This window comes from Taudactylus pleione, unplaced genomic scaffold, assembly GCF_031769625.1.
Source record: "Taudactylus pleione unplaced genomic scaffold, aTauple2 ptg000019l, whole genome shotgun sequence".
In the NCBI taxonomy this organism is placed as follows: Eukaryota; Metazoa; Chordata; class Amphibia; order Anura; family Myobatrachidae; genus Taudactylus; species Taudactylus pleione.
The window spans coordinates 12,963,838-12,985,439 of NW_028284421.1; the positions used below are offsets into that span (position 1 = coordinate 12,963,838).

At 41.9% G+C, this 21,602-nt stretch overlaps 1 protein-coding gene across 2 annotated transcripts in view; it reads right to left on the bottom strand.

Annotated features, from left to right (window-relative positions):
- The window catches only part of APBA2 (amyloid beta precursor protein binding family A member 2), a 416,211-nt gene that overhangs the window by 67,423 nt on the left and 327,186 nt on the right, over positions 1–21,602 (bottom strand). For both annotated transcript variants that reach the window (XM_088443436.1, XM_088443426.1), the window contains one exon: positions 391–576. In XM_088443436.1, coding sequence (XP_088299562.1) covers positions 391–576 — 186 coding nt within the window. The remainder of the gene's footprint in view (positions 1–390; positions 577–21,602) is intronic.

Genomic DNA, 21,602 nt, shown 5'->3' on the forward strand with positions numbered 1-21,602 from the left:
GGGGACCCAAAGCTCTTTGTCCCCCCTGACCCTGATTTATCCACTATTAGCCTAGGCTTAAAGCCCCAGTGCTGGTTCTAAGTTTGCTCAGGGACACTACACAAGGCTGCACAGTTCCAGGGGATCATGCTTTTTATTACACAAACACACCTCTCAGACACAACTCAGCATTTTTGCTTTCATTTCAATAAGTGCAGCTTAGAAAATCTGGTAATTTCAATGCTTTTAATGGGGAAAAATCAGGATAGCATTTTGTGTTCTAAAGTGTGGATGGTGTAGCTGCGAATCTAAACTTAGTAAATTGGCGGGTTGCAATGTATATATATATATATATATATATATATATACACATATATATATATACAATTTAATATGAATTAAAAAACTTACATCTTCTGATTCAAACACATGGCAGATCATCTTGTACTGCTTCTTTCCTTCCTGTGTACCCGGTGTAGTCTCTATACAGTCTTGGGATGCAGATCTTGGCATCCGACGTCTCGCCATCAAGACAACAATGTTACCAATGTCAGCAATGTATGAGATTGTCCTCAGTGCATGGTCCATCATAGTTTCCTGTTTATAGAGAATAAATCACAAGAGCTAAGTACAAACTATTTTCTACAATCTAGCTTATACACTAGTACTGTAAATTAACCCAAACGTAACAAAACAAAATGCAGAGCCTGAAGCAAAATCTGACAACACCACAGAGCTATGATATTCAAATCCATTAGTAAGTAGCATTATATTATTGTGAGGGACAGGGTAGCAACTGTTGATGTACAGCAAAATTTTAATATTTTCTATACATGCATGCATGAACAATTATTACTTATTACTAGTTACTAAAAATTAACATAAAATACAAGTAAAACAAAATTAAAACGTTAAGAACACAAATTCATTATTCCAGTCCTTACTTTAAGCGAATTACACAAATGCAAGAAATATGTGAACAAAATGTATTGGGGTATTTCTGGTGTTTACCAAATGCTGGAAAAGAATCATGATAAGACTTAGAAGTAAAGTGTATTGCCAAATGATGATCGATTTCTTTAAAAAATAAAAGTTGTTTACTCTGCTAGAATGTCCAGGAAACTCAAGAATTTTGGGGAGTCATACCAGACTCCCAGGATAGTAGCGCACCTTCCCAGGATGGTAACACACACTCTGTATGGTAGTGCACCCTACCAATCCCGATTCTCTTTTCTTGATGGCGGGATTTGCTGTGAAGCGCGTTACCATAGCCTCTCTCCAGCTATGTGATGACATCACACCAAAGACAGTCCCTGTCATGTGTTGAATTGCGTTATTGAGCACTGGAGGAGCAGAGCCATGATGACACAAATTTGCATAATCACACTCCCTACACTTGTCCAGGGGGGAGGTTCAGGTAGGAGCATTTTGCGAACATAGTGCCATGAATTATCTTATTGTAGCCGGACCAACACAATGCTGTGATTTGTGGCATCAGGCAGTGGAGGCAATGCCATGGTGATGCAATTCACTATAAATCGCGACAGCAAGCCTTTGCCTACTTCACTGGAGGAGTATGCTGGCTCAGGAAGTCTGGACTACTCTCCCGGGAGTTCTTGAGAACTAAAACCTACTATAAAGAAAACAGCTTTCTATTATGAAAATAGTGAATACTGTGTGACAATCAGAGATGCTGATTCTAAGGAGTAAGCCGCACATGCTCAGTAGCACACTTGACAAGGGTTAGAGGTCATGGCAGTGACATGACTCCAGCATTGCCCGGAATATAAACAAGGGCTCTCCTTACCCAACGCGGATACAGTAAAAGCAGACATTTTGTGGTATAAACCAATATTCAGCCTATAAAATCTCATTGGTAATGGTAACTAGTGACACCACATGGTGTATGCATCACATTTCATTACTGTGTGCACCAAGAGAAATTTAGAGAGGGATATCCTGTACTAAGGGGAATGTCTAGCACTATTTTCCTGTCATTATTCAACCTCTGATCATCATGTTCCCTCAATTTTCCCCATATCATGTCTCACCCAATCATCCCTCATATCATATCGCCCATCAGTCGTCCCAACTCCATCACCTCATTACCTATGAACACATTAAGCTACTTTCTCAGCTCCTTTAAAGGTGGAGATAATTAGGATGTGAAGGGAAGCAGGGGGCACCACTGCGCTGCTACATAATGCGAGTCATTGAGTGACTAACAATTACATTGATGACCGACATTAGGGAGTGCCTTGGAACATCATGGACCCTATGTGTGTACGCTTATGCATTTGCCTCAGGCTTTTCTTTTGGTACTTCTATCAGCAAATCTAAAAGAAAATCATTTTACATAAAACTACACAACAATTCTGAAACATGTTCCCTTGAAAGCTGCCTATGCAGCCAGACAGGAAGTGTATACAGAAAGCTGTAATTTAACAGGCTTCCAAAACCTGAACCATCTCCAGTGGTATCTCACAATCTTTCCTGAAGTGAACTATTCTGTTTTTTCTCTAAAACTTTTCTACTACTTTAGCAGAGCTAAAATTAGTTTCTCACTGGGAGATATGACTTTCACATTCTTATTTATTTATGTCGGGCACCCTGCCACAGTGTAGATGGGGAGATTATGCGGCTGTGAAATGTCCTATCTCTCTGTGCCATGCAGGTATAAATCACTGTGTTATCTCTCTTGCAGCCCCCACTGTTTGGTTTGCTGACTGTGGCCTTCATGTCACTTTGATGTGCTCTATTTCAGTATTAAGGGATGCCTAGAACAGTGATATTCATGTGCAGGAAAATATGTACAGATTATCAGACTACTTATATGAAACCAAATATATTTATACCATTTAGTGTGTGGAGATATGGTATATTATGAATGACTAGGTAAAAGTACAGTATGATGAAATAGTAACATTTCTCCATGATACAGACAAAATGTAATGAACTAGGCCTTTTATGTTGAGAGAGGTAAAAAAAAACACAACAAAAGTGTTACTATTGCACGCATTTAATTAAGTAAAAATCATAGTCAAATTTACAGCATAGCCATAAAGTGTAAACCTAACTTACTATCTTCCCTCCCTTAAGAGTCTCTCCACCCCGCCCAACATCTCTATCACTGTTGACAACACTACTATCCCCTCTGCTCTCCAAGTCCATGGCTGAGGATCATTCTTTACTCCTCTTTTTCTTTCATCCCCTACATTCAATCTCTTGCCCAATCTTGTCGTTTCCAACTCCACAACCTCACTCACATCAGACACTACCTCTCCCAGGATGCCACCAAAACTATCATCCACTCACTCATCATTTCTTGTCTCGACTACTGCAACCTTCTCCTTACTGGCCTCCCCTCTCATCTCGCTCCTCTCCTATCTCTACTTAATGCTGCAGCTAGACTTATCTTCCTCTCCTGCTATTCCACATCTGTCTCCCCTCTCCGCCAAGCCCTACACTGGCTCCCTCTCCCCTACAGAACCCTCTTCAAACTCATCACTCTCACGTTTAAGACCCTCTCCAACTCCACTTCCCACAACATCTCTAAGCTCCCTCCCGCCCATTCCAGTCGGCCAATGACCGTTGCCCCGAATCCAAGATTTGTCCTGTGCTGCCCCCCATTTTTGGAATGTTCTCCCTTGTTCTATCAGACTATACCCTAGCCTGCATAGCTTCAAATGGGTGCTGAAAACCCACCTGTTCACAAAAGCATATCTGTCCACCACTTAACCATATCACCACGTAGTCTACCTCACCCTCCTGTACTCTCCAATTCTCTGATTACTGCTTCCTGCCCTTAGCTTCCCTTACACTGGCTCACTCCTTATGGCTTCTGTTTATCTCCCCCTTCCCTGTAGACTGTAAGCTCCATGAGCGGGGCCCTCCTGTTCTCATTACCTACTTCTTTTGCACACCAGTTACACCTCCTCCTTGGGCTCTTTTAGTGACGTCACAAGTAGGGTGCGGTGGGTGAGGACCGCACCCGACTGTCACCAGCTGAGGGCTGACACCAAAGTGCTGACTTCGACTGAGTGACAGGAGCCAGGTGCTGCACTGTAGCATTACAGGCAGCACTCGGCTCCTGACACAGTGAGGGAGCTGGCACTGCAAACATACTGGTCCCCAGGGGAAGTCCGCATCTCTGGGACCCCCGGAGTGACAAAAACGGGGATTTGGGCTGCGAGGCAATGCCTCCACCCACGAAGGAATGTCCCACCCACGAGGCCACTACCCCTTTTTGTTGGCACACGGTGGCCCACCCCTACCCGCTCTGGGTGTCAAAAGAGGTAGGGACTCCACTCCTCCGTTGTTTTTGTTTCTGCAGTTGACCTATGCCCATTATGTGCGCCAACGTTAATAGCTACCGCTTTGCACCCCTTGTATCAGTGGCTGTGTTGAGATTTGTAATGCTATTTGTTAATAGTCTTCTGTATTGTAATGTACTGTTTTATCCTTTATCCTGTATTGTCTTATTGTTTTAACCTCTGTACAGTGCTGTGGACCCCTTGAGGCACCCTATAAAGAATAATAATAATAATACAGGGTTAATGCAGATGGAGCACTTCGCCAGTTTGTGTAGCATATTTGCATGAAATTGCTTTACGTATACCTTAAAAATTGTCTGCAAATGCACCGTTGATGCTGATAGGTGCTGTCGTCATTACTTGGGGATAAGTATATTATGCTTTTGTGTGTGGATTTGTTGTTATTTCCCAATACATGAGACAGAGATATGTCCCTGCTGTATTAGAGAGGATTCTGACCTTGTATTGATACTGAATAGTGATTGCACATTTTGCATTCAAAACAAGTACTGCAGAAGCATGAACCAGCCATCCAGATCACACATGTGCAAATCCCATGAGGCTAGAATGGTAACTCTTACAAATCCCAGCAAGTATCATGGACAAATCATGGTGACCGGTGGCTTTCTGTCGCTGTCCATCTCCGTTTCTTAGTGACAGACTCTAAATTTTATTTTTCCAGCATAGTTTAGAAAAAGATAGTTAACATCTGTTTGGCTGCTAAATATAAAATATATTGTACACATTGCACCGTGTGGTCAAATAAGTCCTACTGATCCTAGTTCAATAATATGTAATGAAAATGTAAATATATGATAATCAGAAGGAAGGACAGCACATTATCCTTGCCTATGTCTCTGTAAGATAAGCTTTGCCCTTAACTACACCATAACAATGTGATTTCACTTCTAAATGCAACATGTTTTCATTGTGACATATCCATCTCTTTCAGCTTGGTGGATTTGGGAGACAAGACAAACCTTAAGGCCATAGTGACACAAAAATGGAATTTCTCATTTTGGATCCTTCATCTAGACCGAGCTTAACATCAATTCACAGAACAATTTCATGGAGTGAGTATAAATAAATACAAACACAGCCACCACATAGAATGAATGCAATCTGCATGTGTACACTGCCATCAGAGACACCAGAGGGAAAGTCAGAAGATATCTCTATGTAGTAAATGAAAGTGTATGTATCTCAGTCCCTGCCAGTGTTGTGTCTGTAGTGTGTATAAGCAGCATGACTCTACCCATTTATGCCACACTGTAACTATAGCATAGAATGTACACAGAGCCGGCCCTAGCCAATTTGGTGACCTAGGCAAAATTATACTGGTGCCCCCTATCCCTACACACACATATATATACACACCCACACATGCATACATATATACACACACACACACACATATATATATGTGTATATATATATATATATATATACGTACTTAGTAATGTCCCTGTAGTAGTGCCCATATACAGTAGTAATACCCCCATAGTAATGCCCCTGTAGTAATGCCCCCATAGTACTGTCCCTGTAGTAGTGCCCATATACAGTAGTAATACCCCCATAGTAATGCCCCTGTAGTAGTGCCCCATAGTAATGCCCCTGTAGTAGTGCCCATATACAGTAGCAATACGCCCATAGTAATGCCCCAGTAGTAGTGCCCCATAGTAATGACCCTGTAGTAGTGCCCATATACAGTAGTAATACCCCCATAGTAATGCCCCTGTAGTAGTGCCCTCATAGTAATGCCCCTGTAGTAGTGCCCCCATAGTAATGCCCATATACAGTAGTAATACCCCCATAGTAATGCCCCTGTAGTAGTATCCCCATAGTAATGCCCCTGTAGTAGTGCCCCCATAGTAATGCCCCTGTAGTCATGCCCATATACAGTAGTAATACCCCCATAGTAATGCCCCTGTAGTAGTGCCCCCATAGTAATGCCTCTGTAGAAGTGCCCATATACAGTAGTAATACCCCCATAGTAGTGCCCCCATAGTAATGCCCCTGTAGTAGTGCCCATATACAGTAGCAATACCCCCATAGTAATGCCCCAGTAGTAGTGCCCCCATAGTAATGACCCTGTAGTAGTGCCCATATATAGTAGTAATACCCCCACAGTAATGCCCCTGTAGTAGTGCCCCCATAGTAATGCCCATATACAGTAGTAATACCCCCATAGTAATGCCCCTGTAGTAGTGCCCCCATAGTAATGCCCCTGTAGTAGTGACCCCATAGTAATGCCCATATACAGTAGTAATATTCCCATAGTAATGCCCCTGTAGTAGTGCCCCCATAGTAATGCCGCTATAGTAGTGCCCATATACAGTAGTAATACCCCCATAGTAATGCCCCTGTAGTAGTGCCCCCATAGTAATGCCCCTGTAGTAGTGACCATATACAGTTGTAATAACCCCATAATAATGCCCCTGTAGTGCCGCTTATACAAAAAAAAAAAAAAACACTTACCTTAATCCCGCTCCTGCATCTGCCGCCATCCTGTCCGCCTGGCTGGTCCTCGGAACTATGGGAGAGACGTAATGACGTCTCTCCCATAGTGCGCATGAGGAGAGCTGCAAGCCAGCCGCTCCTGCATCCGCCACCATCCTGTCCCCTTGGAGCCCCCCTGCGGCGCCTGGCTGGAGGGCACTGGCGCCGGGTGCAGCGGCGCACCCGGTGCACGTGCACCTCCAGCCCCCCTAGTTGCGGCACTGCCAGAATGAGCTTCTGTACAGAAGCTCATTCTGACCTGGCCAAGCGCCAAGCGGGAGGGCTGGGCCGGGTGGGGGGGCAGCAGCAGAGCCGTCGGATGCCCCTGGGCATTCCAGTCGACCCTGGGCATTTGCTTATAATGCCTATGTGTAGGGCCGGCTCTGCATGTACACTGTAACTATAGCATAGCATGTACACTGTAACTATAGCATAGCATGTACACTGTAGCTATAGCATAGCATGTACACTGTAACTATAGCATAGCATGTACACTGTAACTATAGCATAGCATGTACACTGTAACTATAGCATAGCATGTACACTGTGGCTATAGCATAGCATGTACACTGTAACTATAGCATAGCATGTATACTGTAGCTATAGCATAGCATGTACACTGTAGCTATAGCATAGCATGTACACTGTAGCTTTAGCATAGCATGTACACTGTAGCTTTAGCATATCATGTACACTGTAACTATAGCATAGCATGTACACTGTAACTATAGCATAGCATGTACACTGTAACTATAGCATAGCATGTACACTTTAGCTATAGCATAGCATGTACACTGTAACTATAGCATAGCATGTACACTGTAGCTTTAGCATAGCATGTACACTGTATCTATAGCATAGCATGTACACTGTAGCTATAGCATAGCATGTACACTGTAACTATAGCATAGCATGTACACTAACTATAGCATAGCATGTACACTAACTATAGCATAGCATGTACACTAACTATAGCATAGCATGTACACTGTAGCTTTAGCATAGCATGTACACTGTATCTATAGCATAGCATGTACACTGTAGCTATAGCATAGCATGTACACTGTAGCTATAGCATAGCATGTACACTAACTATAGCATAGCATGTACACTGTAACTATAGCATAGCATGTACACTGTAGCTATAGCATAGCATGTACACTGTAACTATAGCATAGCATGTACACTGTAGCTATAGCATAGCATGTACACTGTAGCTATAGCATAGCATGTACACTGTAGCTTTAGCATAGCATGTACACTGTAGCTTTAGCATAGCATGTACACTGTAGCTTTAGCATAGCATGTACACTGTAGCTTTAGCATAGCATGTACACTTGACCACAGACACTATCTTGATGTGCTTGCTGAACATGGTTATCATATAATTTTCATTTTAAAATGTTCAGCTATATATTGATACTGAAATGTCCAGAAAATGAGAATTGCTTTATTATACATACAGATTAGGAATTCTATTATCTAATTGGTCAGTCAAGGAAAAGTCTTAAAACCTGGAACAGGTCCCTGGTAATTAGTGACAGATGAGAACTGTGGGTCTTATTCAGAGCCGGACGCTATTTGCGCTCACTCGTTCATAAAAAGGGGGTGGCTAAATTAACCGTTCGCTCTTTGCGGTCTGTTCACGCCTCTATGTCTGAACGAGCGAACAAAACATGCGGTCGTTATTTTGAAAAAAACGCCCCCTGGCCGCTCGCATCATACGTCATGTCCGCTATTTATTAGATTAATCGAGTACATCGAAAGGCGAATGAACTGCTCGCTATTCTTGTGGTTGGATTTTCCTACCGCAATCATGCGAGCAGTTCTGACTATAAAACAACCAAGTGACGTGGTCGATGACGCTGCTTTATTAATTATGCACACCCTTAAAACGCCCATTTTGACCTTTAGGCACGCCTGCGTTCTGATCTCCACTCCCCGTTTTCAAACACCTTCCCCTGTTACCACCCACATACGCCTCCTCCTGTCACTCAAAATAGCAGGTATTCGCTATTTATCGAATAAACGATTTTCGACCGCACTGACTGGTTCGCGCATGCGTATTACGATCCGTACGCATGCGCAGTTGTGCAAACATCGCTCGGAGCGAACGAGCAGCCGCTTACGAGTGGCTCTGAATGAAGCCCTATGTCAAGTAATTTAGTGAGAATTTTACTAAACTAATGTATTTTTTCTGCTAAGGTATTTAAGTACAATAATAAAGTTGCCAAGTCATTTTGAATATACTTTTTAACATACTTACTTGCTCTCCTGGAATATCCTGGAGACTCACAAATTTCTGGTGGCATTCCCAGACTCCCAAAACAGTGGGTGAGTCCAGCCTATTTTACAAGTGAAGAGGGCTGTCCAGGGGCTTGATGAAATGTTTGCATCACCATTGTCCTGGCCCACTGTACAATGCCATGAATCGCAGCTTTGTGCAGCAGGGAACAGGGCCATGATGATATGGTACCATGCTCGCCCACCACTCCCACCTGGCTGCCCCCTCCAGAATTCTCCTGCAGTGTTTAAAAAGTTGTTAAGTACAGTATGCCTTCTAGTAACACTTTGCTGCTAAGCAAATACATTCTGTACTGCACACAGCAAACTCTTCATGTGAACCTTAATGTAAATGCAGTAAAGAAAAATTAGAGAAGAAAGTGGAGTTATTAAACAATTATCACAATAACACTTGTGTATAGCTCCACTTTTAATTCCAGTTGTAATCGGCTATTATTTAACACCCTGTGCAGTTCATCCATAGCTCCCAACTGTCCAGTTTTACTCCCAACTTCAATTTGCATTCGTCTTGCATTGCTACTCATTTATCATTCAATGTTACGCTAATATTTGTGAAAACAAACATTTTCAGAACAATTAAATTTTGCCAGAATTTATCATAGTCGTTTTGAAGGAGATTTCACCAAAATCGCCTCCATGCCCTAAAAATCGCATCTGTTCCTAACGACATCTTCGGATGGCATTCGGAGAGGCTTTCCTCTGATTTTCTAGTGAGAGGGGATCTTTTCAGATCCCTCCCCATGCTTCCCCACAGCCCTGCCTTACCCCAGAACAGGAAACACCAGGGTACTCCACTGCACCGGACTCAGGGGGTCATTCAGACCCGCTCGTGAGCGGCAGTACGCTCGCAAGCGGGACGATGTTCCCCCACTGCGCATGCGCATGACGGAGGGAGCTCCGTCGTGTGCATGCGCGAGACCCGGCGAGCGACGGGCTCTCCATCACTCCGGGTCTCACACCAGAGGGGGCGTGCTGTCGATGTTGATTGACAGCACGCCCCCTTTGGTGGGCGTGCCGGGGGCGTGCCTGCCAGACGGAGGCGTTCCCATGGGAACGCCTACCGTCTGAAGCCTGCCCCACTGACATCACTAGTGATGTCAGTGGGAGTGATTTTGGCTCTGATAGAGCCAAAATCACTCCTGGGCTTGCGGCAGCGAGACCCTACCGCAGGGTCTCGTCGCAAGCCCGATGGTCGCGACTTTTCCTTGACTGAATCAGGCCCTCAATCCAGCGCAATAGGTAACTCATCAGTGGGAAAATATTTGATAAGCTCACTTAAATAATAGAACATGTGTATTCGAACTTTGTGTAAATAATAATATACACAAAGTTCAAATGCACATGTTCTATTATTTACATAAGAATATCAAAGACTAGCTGACCTCTTAGAGGATTTACATATTGTTTCATTGATGATAGACAAGGGAGTACGTGAGGATTCTGCAAGCAGCTTTTGCCTGGGCAGGTTGGGTACACATTCCCAGCGCACATCATTTTGGTGGCTGGAATCCCGACGGTTGAAATCCTGGCGCCTGCAGGTAAGTAATTTAACACTTTCCCTAACTCTACCCACTAGCGCATGCAGAGGGGGTTTCTGAGTACCCAGAAACCCCCCCTGAGAGATTGGAGAGCAGGCACTATCTTCTTAAGCCCTGCCTCCTCGCTGCAAAATGCCGCGATTTGCGGGTCAATTTAGAGAATGCGGAGCCAACATGACGTAAAACCTGCAGAATCGTATTATTTGGCTCCGCCCCCTCTTGATTGACCCACGAATTGCGGCATTTTATTGCTTGTGGGTGGGGTCTAATGACATGGTGCCAGCCTGCCAGGTCCCATCCTTATCAGGTCTACAACCCGCAGCTGCTGCAAGGTAAGTGTGTGTAATGCACTGTATGTGTGACATACAGTAGCCTACCCTCCAACATGACCCATCCCATCAGGTACTAAATTCTCTGCTCCTGGACTTCCCACCCAATGTATGATTGTAGCCACCTGTGTTGAACTAGGTAATTGATGATAAGTGTGTTTCAACACAGGTGGCTGCAATCATCAATTAAGAAGGAAGTCCAGGAGTAGAGCATTTTGTACCTAATGGAAAAGGTCATGTTGGAGAGTCTGCAGTAGGTGTGTGTAAGGTATGTGTGACATATGTATTTATGTGTCTGTATATATATATGTATGTGTGTATGTAATATATATACAAATATATATATATATATATATATATACATAAATATATATACATAAATATACAGAGTATATGTGTGTGTGTAAACCCCCCTGTAAAAATCCTGTGTTTGCCCCTGCTACCCCTAAACCTAACTCACCTTTCCCACAGCTAAACCCTCCCCTCCCCTCCTGCAGTCTCACCCTCCTTCCCCCGGGCCCAATCCTCCTCTCCCGCAGCCTAACCCTAACCATCCCCCTAGAGCTTAATCCCAGCCCCTAACCCTAATACGTACCGTAGAGAACGCAGCTGCCAGGATTCTGCACCAGGATTATGAGCACTGGCATTCTGTGCACCGGGATGCCAACTACATCCTGCCTGGGTACTTAGGTGCTACTGAGGCACATGCCCAATGTTAATTTGCTGCATGCGCATTGAGCTTGCGGGCATGTGAATTCATTTGCATTTACGAAAGCCAGAAACGGAAGATAGCGGGGGACTTTTACAGACAAGCTAATTATTCGCCGGGATAGTTATCTACCACAAGGGCTGTCCTGGCAATCAGACATTAATAAAGTGACACAATATTTAAGTATATTGCAATGCAAATCATGTTTATTTAATTCACAATATATATGATAAATATGCCCTTAAATGAGGTCCACTAACTTAATCTATGATATTTTGCAGGCGGTAGTGCCCCACCTATCAGCAGTCATTGTGAACTAATTGTACATATGGCAGCTGTAAAGTACAATGACATAAAAGCAAATTGGATATATTTTAATAGGGGAGTTTGGCAGAGCAATCATTGGCGGATTGCCTGAGAATCTTAAGGGCTTCTTTAAGTGGTGTGTTATGCTTTAGGGCACAGTCATTCCAGCAAATAGCAGAGATTACCAAATCCAAAGTAAATGTGCAAACATATGTATCAGCTCTACATCAAGGCAAAGACAGAAGGCTAAACTCTAGGGGAGACCTTTATGTATTGGGAGGGATGAGAGAGAGGTGAAGTGATATGTCAGTGCTTAGAGGGAGCTGCACTGAAGAAATGGCAGAGGTAAACCAAATACTTATAATACGGTAAAAGAATAAACAGGCTTACTTTGACCAAGGGGAGTCTTGGTGAATTTGTTTGGATTTCATCATATTTTGTGTAATCTTAATAATCTTAGGGGTCAATTCAATTCAAAAAGGCACATATCCCCTATATGCCGCACTTATGGTACATTCGGACTTGTGAACTTTTGTTCGCAGCCCCATAGGGGGTGAGTTGAGGTGGCATTGGTGACATTGGGGGTGAGCTGAGGTGCCGTTGGGGGTGAGTTGAGGTGGTGTTGGGGGTGAGTAGAGGTGCCTTTGGTGGCGTTTTCATGCCATTACTTTGTGTTATCTTATTATACATGGGTATAGTATTTGGAGTTTACCTGTTGCAACATTTTATTACACTTTGTAACTTTACAGGTAAAACAATGCAGACAAGTAGAAATCATTTCTAGCTGGGTAATTAAAGACATTATTACATTTCTTCCAAAAAAATCTGCTTCTAATTGAAATTCTGATATTTTATTTAATATAACAGTCTTTTTAATGAGTTAGTATTTAATTGGTTGTGCCATATATAACGTTACCTGGCAATTGGAAACACATACATAAAAAATGTTTTACTGACAGTTGATTTCATTTTCTTGGGGTAGATATACTAACTGGTTTGATAATACATCAACCCCTAATCATTTTAGAACTTCAGAGTAAACAGCCCATTCTAAAGAGAGCTGCACAAGTATCTCTGAGCAGCTCATCACCCCCTTCCCCCAACTTTTACCATGCAAGGAAAATATGGGCTGATGTTCCATGAAGTGCACAAATACCGAGCAAGGCTTTGTGTTCACACTGAAATTAGAAGTGAGCTAGGTAGGTAGCGGACACACTCTTCCCAACACATCCGTATGCTCATTATACTGTATATTGCCTACCTGCAATAAAACATGGTACCTGCAATGCAACATGGTTTTGGAAAGGTTAAAATTTGCTCTGTTTTGGTTACTTTTTTCACTTTTTTTTTACTTTGCTCCCAACTCTACATGAGGCCCACAGTTCATAACACAGTATAGGTGACGTGCTAGATTAGTAAACACATAACATTTATTCATGTAACTCTAGCATTCATTAAGAAGAATGATTAAAATCCTCCGATGATGTTTCTCCTGTTCGGTCCTGGGAAGGGAAATAGGGTGATCAGGGAATTCTGGGGCCTCAACTCAAGTGTGGAAAACAACAATGTGTTAATGGAAATAACAGTGATTCCATTCATACGCACTTGCCAAGTAATTACTGCATACTACAGTACACTGCAACAGTTTTGCACTGTCATTGTGAGCAGGGCCAGATTACACAATAGGCAGCCCAGGGCCCAGTGGTTTCTAGGAGGTCTGCCAGCCACCCATAGCCAGCCATTTAAATAATATATATATATATATATATATATATATATATATATTTTATATATATATATATATATATATATATAGTTGTTTTTTTTATTAAAACTTTCCTTATAAACAGGCAGAGCTGGGCGATCAACTCAGAGGGAGTTTGCAAATTCTGCTTGTGCCCTGGGTCATTACCTAAATGGTTAATGGTAGAGTGAAGACGTTGGACTGGCAGCTATAATGAGAAGTGCAATGTTATTGGCTCAGCCTCAATCACAGTCTGAGCAGGGGGTCATAGGAGTGTATGCTGAGTCCTGATTGGAGGGAATTATTATCTCTGTACTTGTTATGCTGGCCATACACTCTGCAATTATCGGGACGATCCGCCCGATATCGGCGGATTGCCGCGATAATTGCAGCGTGTATGCGGGCGACCGAGGGTTAAATATTGCTCGGTCGGGCATGCTGGATTGTCCAGCATGCCCGTCCAATGCGATATTTACCCGGGAAACTGTCGGCCGCATCGGGCAGTGTATGCCCAGCGCGGCCGACAGACAGACATTTCCTGTGTTCCTTCCTAGGAAATGTCTCCTCCCCCGGGGGCGGAGCGCGGATGTCGGGCTATACACTGTGAGATTTCTCTCACAGTGTATGCCGGCGACATCTGCGGCTGGCAGGCAGCCAGATAAAATGTCTGTCGGTCTGACAGACATTTTATCTGGCAGTGTATGCCCAGCATAAGCAAGGAGTGTTCTTAGAACTGCACAATTCTTTTGTAGTTATGCACAAACTGTGTAGAACTGCACACTACAACAATATCCCCTGAAAGAAAGGTCTATATATAATATATGCAAACTGCAGAGGTGGTAAAGTAAAAGAAAATATGGGAGCCATAAATCTTGACTACAATAACACACACGCTACCCGCAGTAGGTGCACAGATGTAAATATAATGGAACATTTGTGAGATTAAACATAACCAGGACTCTCCACAAATAATTGAGAAAATATAAAAACCAGTGTCAAATCTATATGCGGGAGAATAGGCAACTGATCATTCTCATTCTGATGACACACATTAACAGTGATGTAGTTCAGCACAGTAGTGTGGTGGTCACTGGTTTTCACAGTTCCTACAGACCACATATCATGAATCTTATCATGTATAAACAAGACAGGTAGAAAAGTGTTTAGTAAACATTGTCCACTTTTGTTGATTTGTAGCCATTCCTATATCGTCATTACAAGGTCAGTCCTGTTATAGAAACTATCAAACATGTATTTAATGTTTTTTAAATTCTTTGTCATATAATAGCAATTTCTACTGTAATAATATTTTTTGCTTCAATAGGAAATCCAGCGTGGGATCTGGCAGCTATGTTATTAAAGGTGTTTGGTTTTGTAAATAACTATATTCCATTCTCATAGTCTAGGTAAACAATGTGTTTTCATATTGACAGCTTTCTTACCCAAGTATCATGCAGCAGAACAAGTAATAATTTAGCGGAGGAGAGACTAGCAAACTTGCTATCCAATGACAACTGAGAACTCTGCAGCGTTGTTCTGTATTTATCATGACGGACAGAGCACACATAAAGATGCTCTATGGTTAAATAAAATCCTGAATGCAAATAAACAACTATCTTTTACATTTCATGTGCATTGTAAAGCACAAGAAAATGAAACGGCAAGGCACAACAAGCCAAAACTGAAGGGCCACAATTAGGTTTATACTTTGTGTAATAGTTGACCCCTTTGCAACAATGTCAGCTACATATATAGACAGAAAAGAATAAAAACGAATTTCCATTTCCATCACAGCAGGTCTAATAATCAGGGCTGCAGATATCTCTCTTTGATCTAGAACAGCTGAGCACAGCTAAGCATTATGGGGGAAAATCACACAAGCCTTATTGTGACCCTCATTTGAACATGGCTTTCTATCATTCCTAGATGGTTTCCAGCTCTCTGTATCTGTAATATAGGTCAGGCTATGTGTTGCTGGTCTTGTGTCATTAGGTGATCAGGGAAATCATTTTTTTTCTGTTGGATTTATTGATCTAAACACATTTTTTATCTAGAACTTTGTAGTTCCTTTTGCCCTGGATAAAAAATATATATATATATATATATATATATTTATATATAGTTTGCTGACCATCTCTGTTAGAAACAAAGAATAGCCTGAAATCTTTTTATAGTCTTTTCCGCCAGTCTGTACGTACACATGGGAAGCCAGATAACTGCACAAACGCAGCAGGCAGGCCAGGTCAGAATTCATCAGTAAATGATTGCGTTTGGACAGATTCTTATTGGAGCCAATGAGCACAAAGAGAAATGTAATAAATAGCTAGTGAAAATAATTCAGTTGCTGCTGTATGTAGTGGTAATAAATGATAGTTACCAGAGGATTTATCTGCTTGTTGATAAATCATCCCCTTAGTACCCACTGTCATGATTTTGTAATTGATCACCTTATTTTAATGTTCAGTGATTGAAGGTATGGAAACTTAGGTTTTTTACTAATCCGCCAGAGTGAACTGCAACTGAATCTGTATTCGGAATGTCCAGATAATGGAATCATTTTGGGTTTAGAAAGATGCCACTCTAAATGAGAGGCAAGCAGATTTATACCTAATATATTCTGACTGCCAGCATTGATCGGAAAGAAATATAATGGCAAAATTTTAGTTAGTTTTAAATTCCTGACATGCTGTTCCCAGGGTATGAAAAACGAATTTCTGTTAAAATTCAGAATTGTGAACCTGTATGATGTCCTGGAAATTGTCACAAGCTAACTCCCTAATATTAGTGTATTCTTATAAGCTACATGATTTTGTAAAATATTATATGATTTCATATTTGTGTTGGATCCCAAATGATCAACAGAAACGTAAGATACATTTTAAATGAACTCCCATATTTGTATCATAAATGGGTGCAGAGTTATGACCTTTTTGAGACTTCAGGTATTAAGCCCTTTGTTTCCTGAGAAGTCCATTGATGGCTAATTTGAAGTCACACTAAGGGCCGTATTGAATTAGCAGCGAAAATGGGTGATTTTGCTACAATCGGCAGTGAAATCGGACGATTTAAAAAAAAAAAAGAAAAAGGCAAAATTGGTAGTTTTTCGTCAAAACACAGGCGAAAAGTTCTCTCCATCTCAGACCAGGAGAAAGAAAATGCAAAATCCCTATTTTTGCCTAAAAAGGTGGGGATTTCTTTCAGAACCCTTTGGACACCTCCCAATGATGAATTACCACATTTTTTTTATCGTAATTTGGCGAAAAACGGGAACGCAAACTTTGAGTAAAACAAGAAAAAAATTTAAAAAATGGTTTTAACGTATTGGGTCTGATTTTTCGGGGGTGGTATGGATGTGTCAAGTGTTTTAAACATTGCATGCGGTCGCAACAGGTGTTTTTTTAACATATTCTAAAGTTGCGTTTTTACGTCACGAAAACATACTTGCACCCATTTTAACGTACCTCCAATTTACGTGAAACAGTAATTTTCTGGGAAAAAAATTGCTTTCTATCATTTTCAAAGATTATTTTTTCACCCAAATTTGCGCGGTCGTTATTCACCAAAGTACGCAACTTACGAAAAAAAATTGGGGTCATTTATCATTGACTTCTGAAAGAAGGCTTCTGAAAGAAATCCCTACATTTTTAGTCAAAAATAGGAATTTTGCATTTTTTTTTCTCCTTGTCTGAGATGGAGAAAACTTTTCGCCTGTTTCAGTCTTCTATTATCGCGGGTGTGATAAAAAATTGGGCGATGTTATCGCCATTATTTGAATCCGGCCCTAAAACTGACCAGTGAATACAAGAAAAGGTGGTGTCACTGTCACTGAGGGGGATGGAGCTGCATAAAATGCCATGTCCAGCACACTAGTTTTGTAATAACCTAGGGGGTCAATTGAATATTGACGTTTTGATCATCACTTTTTGGCCATCCCTGCCAGCAGAAACCAGACTTTGTAAGTGTGCTAATTCCTGTATTTTGTCCATATATTGTCCTGTACATCTATGTTCTATATATTGTAAGCTTACGAGCAGGGCCTTCCTACCTATATATCCCTCTGTTATTACCCAGTTTTGTTCTATTAATGTTTCCAATTGTGAAGCGCAACGGAATATGCTGCGCTATCTAAGAGACTGTTAATAAATAAATAAATGTTCGTTGTAGATTAATTTATTATAAACTGTTTTTTCGTATGTAAGCATTGTGGATAGTTTTACATTTTAAATCATAAACTTTAACAAGACCTTAGTCCATATTCTTATAGCTCATGTGTCGAATTCTAGTTTGGTATTTTTTGTAACACTACATTTTATATTTCTTAGGTTGACAATACATCTGATTAAATTGTGAAAGTATATGATGAAACAGATGGAAAACTGTAGAGTACTTGATTCAAATCTTAGTGGTGTTGGCAGAGGTAATATGAATTGTGTGATGAGAAAGGGTGGTTTTAATCCTTTTTAGACACACCAGGTGGTTATTTATGACCTTTGTCACAGAAGTGTAACAACAATCTGCGGTACAGTAAGACCTGGTCGTAACCCCGACTTTCTTGAGCTGATAGATACCACTTATAGCAATTCTGAATTTCTCCTGAGTCACCACTTTGAACACTTAAGTTTACATTATACTTACCAACTTTAACATTTTCCCAAAGGGGAGATGCAGCTGATCACTGCTTGGAGCAGGGCCGGGTTCTTCTCATTATAAGGTCCCTTCCCCTCATGACATACTCACAGGTCCAGAAGGGGCGTGGCCAAGATGACACAATTCTCTGAAGTGCTGGAGGGTGACCTATTCTTGTGAAAGTATGTGGGACTCCCCAAAAATTTGTACGTTCCCCTGACATTCAGGAGAGAGGCAAGCATGGTTTGCATCATTTTACAGTTCTCAACCTGAAGCTCCCTTTAGCTCACCATTTATTATTATTAGGTATGGATATACACAGACCAAATTATAGTGAGGTACTGAAAGTGTCCCTGTAAACCAATGGACCCAGAGAGTGCTATGTGTTTGGGTAACAGTTCATAACCTACTGTATGTTGGTAAATAACTGGTAACTGGTAATAAATAACCAGGGCCTGTGAGAAGTGAGACATTTTTGTGTAATCTTCCGGAATGCCTCAGAAAAACATCAAGGAGCTCTCTTGGAACTTGGTAGTATAAAGTAAGACCAACTCTAGTACATAGTTATGAGGCTTGCAAGGTCTATTAAAATGCAATATTTTACAAAGTTCATTACAAAAGTGTCTACTAACTGTAGTGCAAATATAATATGTGCCTGTTTTTTGTAAAAATGCACCAAACATTTCTCAACGAGCACAGATGTCAAATAAAGCAGCATCTGATTGGTGCAACATCCTCTAGAGGAGTTGGGTGGAAGAGGACATTCTTTGCTTAGAGTTAGACATCTGACAGTTCCCAGAATCAAAAATTAGTTTTCAATTTTCAGGAGTTTTGAAGTTACAGGGGAGTGAGGAGTCCTTACAGGGAATGAAAAGCCTTTTTCTACCTGTAAAAATTTAAATTTTACTAATTGTAAAAATTGGCATTTTGAGTCTATTTCAAAACTGACGATCAATGACAGGTATCGACATCATTACCTATCAGGTTTCAAACTCCAATAACACAGCAGTCCATGGGTAAACCCAACGTCGATCTGCTGCAGAAATGAAACACTGCACAGATCACTATGAACTGTGCAGGCTTCGTTAGGTTAAAATGTAAAAACAGAGTTAATTTTTTTTTATAAAAATGGGGTCTCCCCCCGAGGAACTACCAGTACTAGTCACTGCCATTGAAATAAATAGGGAAGCACTGATTGGCTGAGAGTGGCCATAGCAACCATTCCCCACTGTCAGCCAATCAGCACTTCACCATTTATTTCTAAGGCAGTGTCCCTGAGCGACCTGTCATTCTGGGTTGATACTGTACACAGTGTACAGTGCGTGTCTGAGGGGTAACACTCATTATTTAAGTTTACCAATGCCTACTTGGACCGAAAAGGTGCCCATGCAAAGATTTGGTAAATATGTAATTCTTTTATTCAAGATGTGTTGGATTTTTTTTGTGACAAAATGTTATAACAGTTGGTGTGCAAGTCTTGTGATTCTTTTAATATTTTCTTTACAGGCGGACTACAGGTGTCAGCCAGCCCTTATTGTTTAGAAATGCTGGCACTCCTTTTTCCACAATTGCCATCATCATGGGGCAGGCTGCCTGGGACTTGTAGTCCACCTGTAATGAAAAATAATATTATCTATTTTATTATTGTTAACCCCATATCCACCATCACCAGGGATGCAGGAAAGTCCTGGGCTGGTAGTTAGTCATGAGGGGGGACCCATTTTATTTTTGGGTTGCAGCCCCTAGGTAAAATCCACCACTGCTAGTTACATTGTCCACTTTGTAGTTTGTACACAATATAATACTGTGATGAGGTTTTTAGACAGTGGGCCTGATTCAGACCCGCTCGCAAGTGCTATGCACTCGCAAGCGGATGGTGGCCCAGTGCGCACGCGCGAGCCCCGGAGCGAGCGCAAAAAGCACTCGCTCTGGCACTCGCATCCAAAAGGGGCAGCTGTCGATGTTGAATGACAGCTGCCCCGTTTGGAAGGCGGGGCGGGGGGGTGGCTGAGCAAACGGAGGCGTTCCTGCAGGAACGCCTCCATTTATGGGCGGACCTACTGACATCACTAGTGATGTCAGTACGTGGACTTCCTGCTCTAATAGTGCAGTAAGTCCACTGGGGCTTGCGGCAACGAGACCCTACCGCAAGGGTCTCATCGCAAGCCCGATGGTCGCGATGGTCTCGACCATCATCATGGCCGCTTGCATAAGCTGTGGGTGGTAGCCCACAGCTAAGCGAGAGCGGCCAAGAGGCCGCAACAAAAAAAACACCACACATGCCCTGATTCAGAGCGAGCGCTCGCTTTTTGCGAGCGGCTCTGAATCAGGCCCAGTGTTTTTAATAAAGCGAAAATGTAATTTATCATGTAACTGTGAATTAAATACAGACACAAATACAAAACAAAAGTACAAATGAGATTCCAATAAGTACAAACACCTGTCATCTTTCCATTTAAAAATTAAATGGGACTAGTCTTAACTTTTGTGGTCCAAATACAAATATCAGTTAAATAATGTGAATAGATGGAGTGGACGTCATGCTGTATAATATAGAAGCCATGCTATTGATCAGACATAGGATGTTTATACAGATGGGTCCACATACATCTAGCCACCTTGCACATTAAACAGCCCTTCTAGTCGCGCCATGCCGTGGCATGACTCGGCAGCACTGAGCATATTTTCGTGCGACTTTATCCTTTCAAATGCGTCTTATTTGCAAAGTGATGCAGATAGGATGCAGAAGCAGCTTCTGCTGATTAAAACGATATGTGGCATGCCTACATTCTGTGTGGGACTGTGGGTGCATCTGTATGTGAAATGTTACAGTGTCACAGCCGCTGAAACTGACACTGTAACAGAATATAGGCATGCGGCAACCGAGTCACACGGCACACACGCGTTATGTTTAACACAACTCGTAATGCATGGAGGATAGATGTATGTGGACACATCTGTACAAATGCATTTGGGCAAAAGAGACAATGTAAGTAAAACCATTTTATGTTCCGTGTTTTCATATAAAAAGTTTTGTAAAGATTTCTAATCATTCATATTTCAAATCGAAGATGCAGTGTGCACGTGCCACGATACTGCCGCTACGCCGGTCGCAGTGTAAAGCATTTGGGGGTAGACATGGGAAGCGCTGTTGGAAATGGAGGTGTGTCACCACCATTTTGGAAGAGTACCGAAGCCAACAATTGCGTGGACCTTCGGAGCAGATGTCTCTATGGTCGCAATGTTTCATCGATG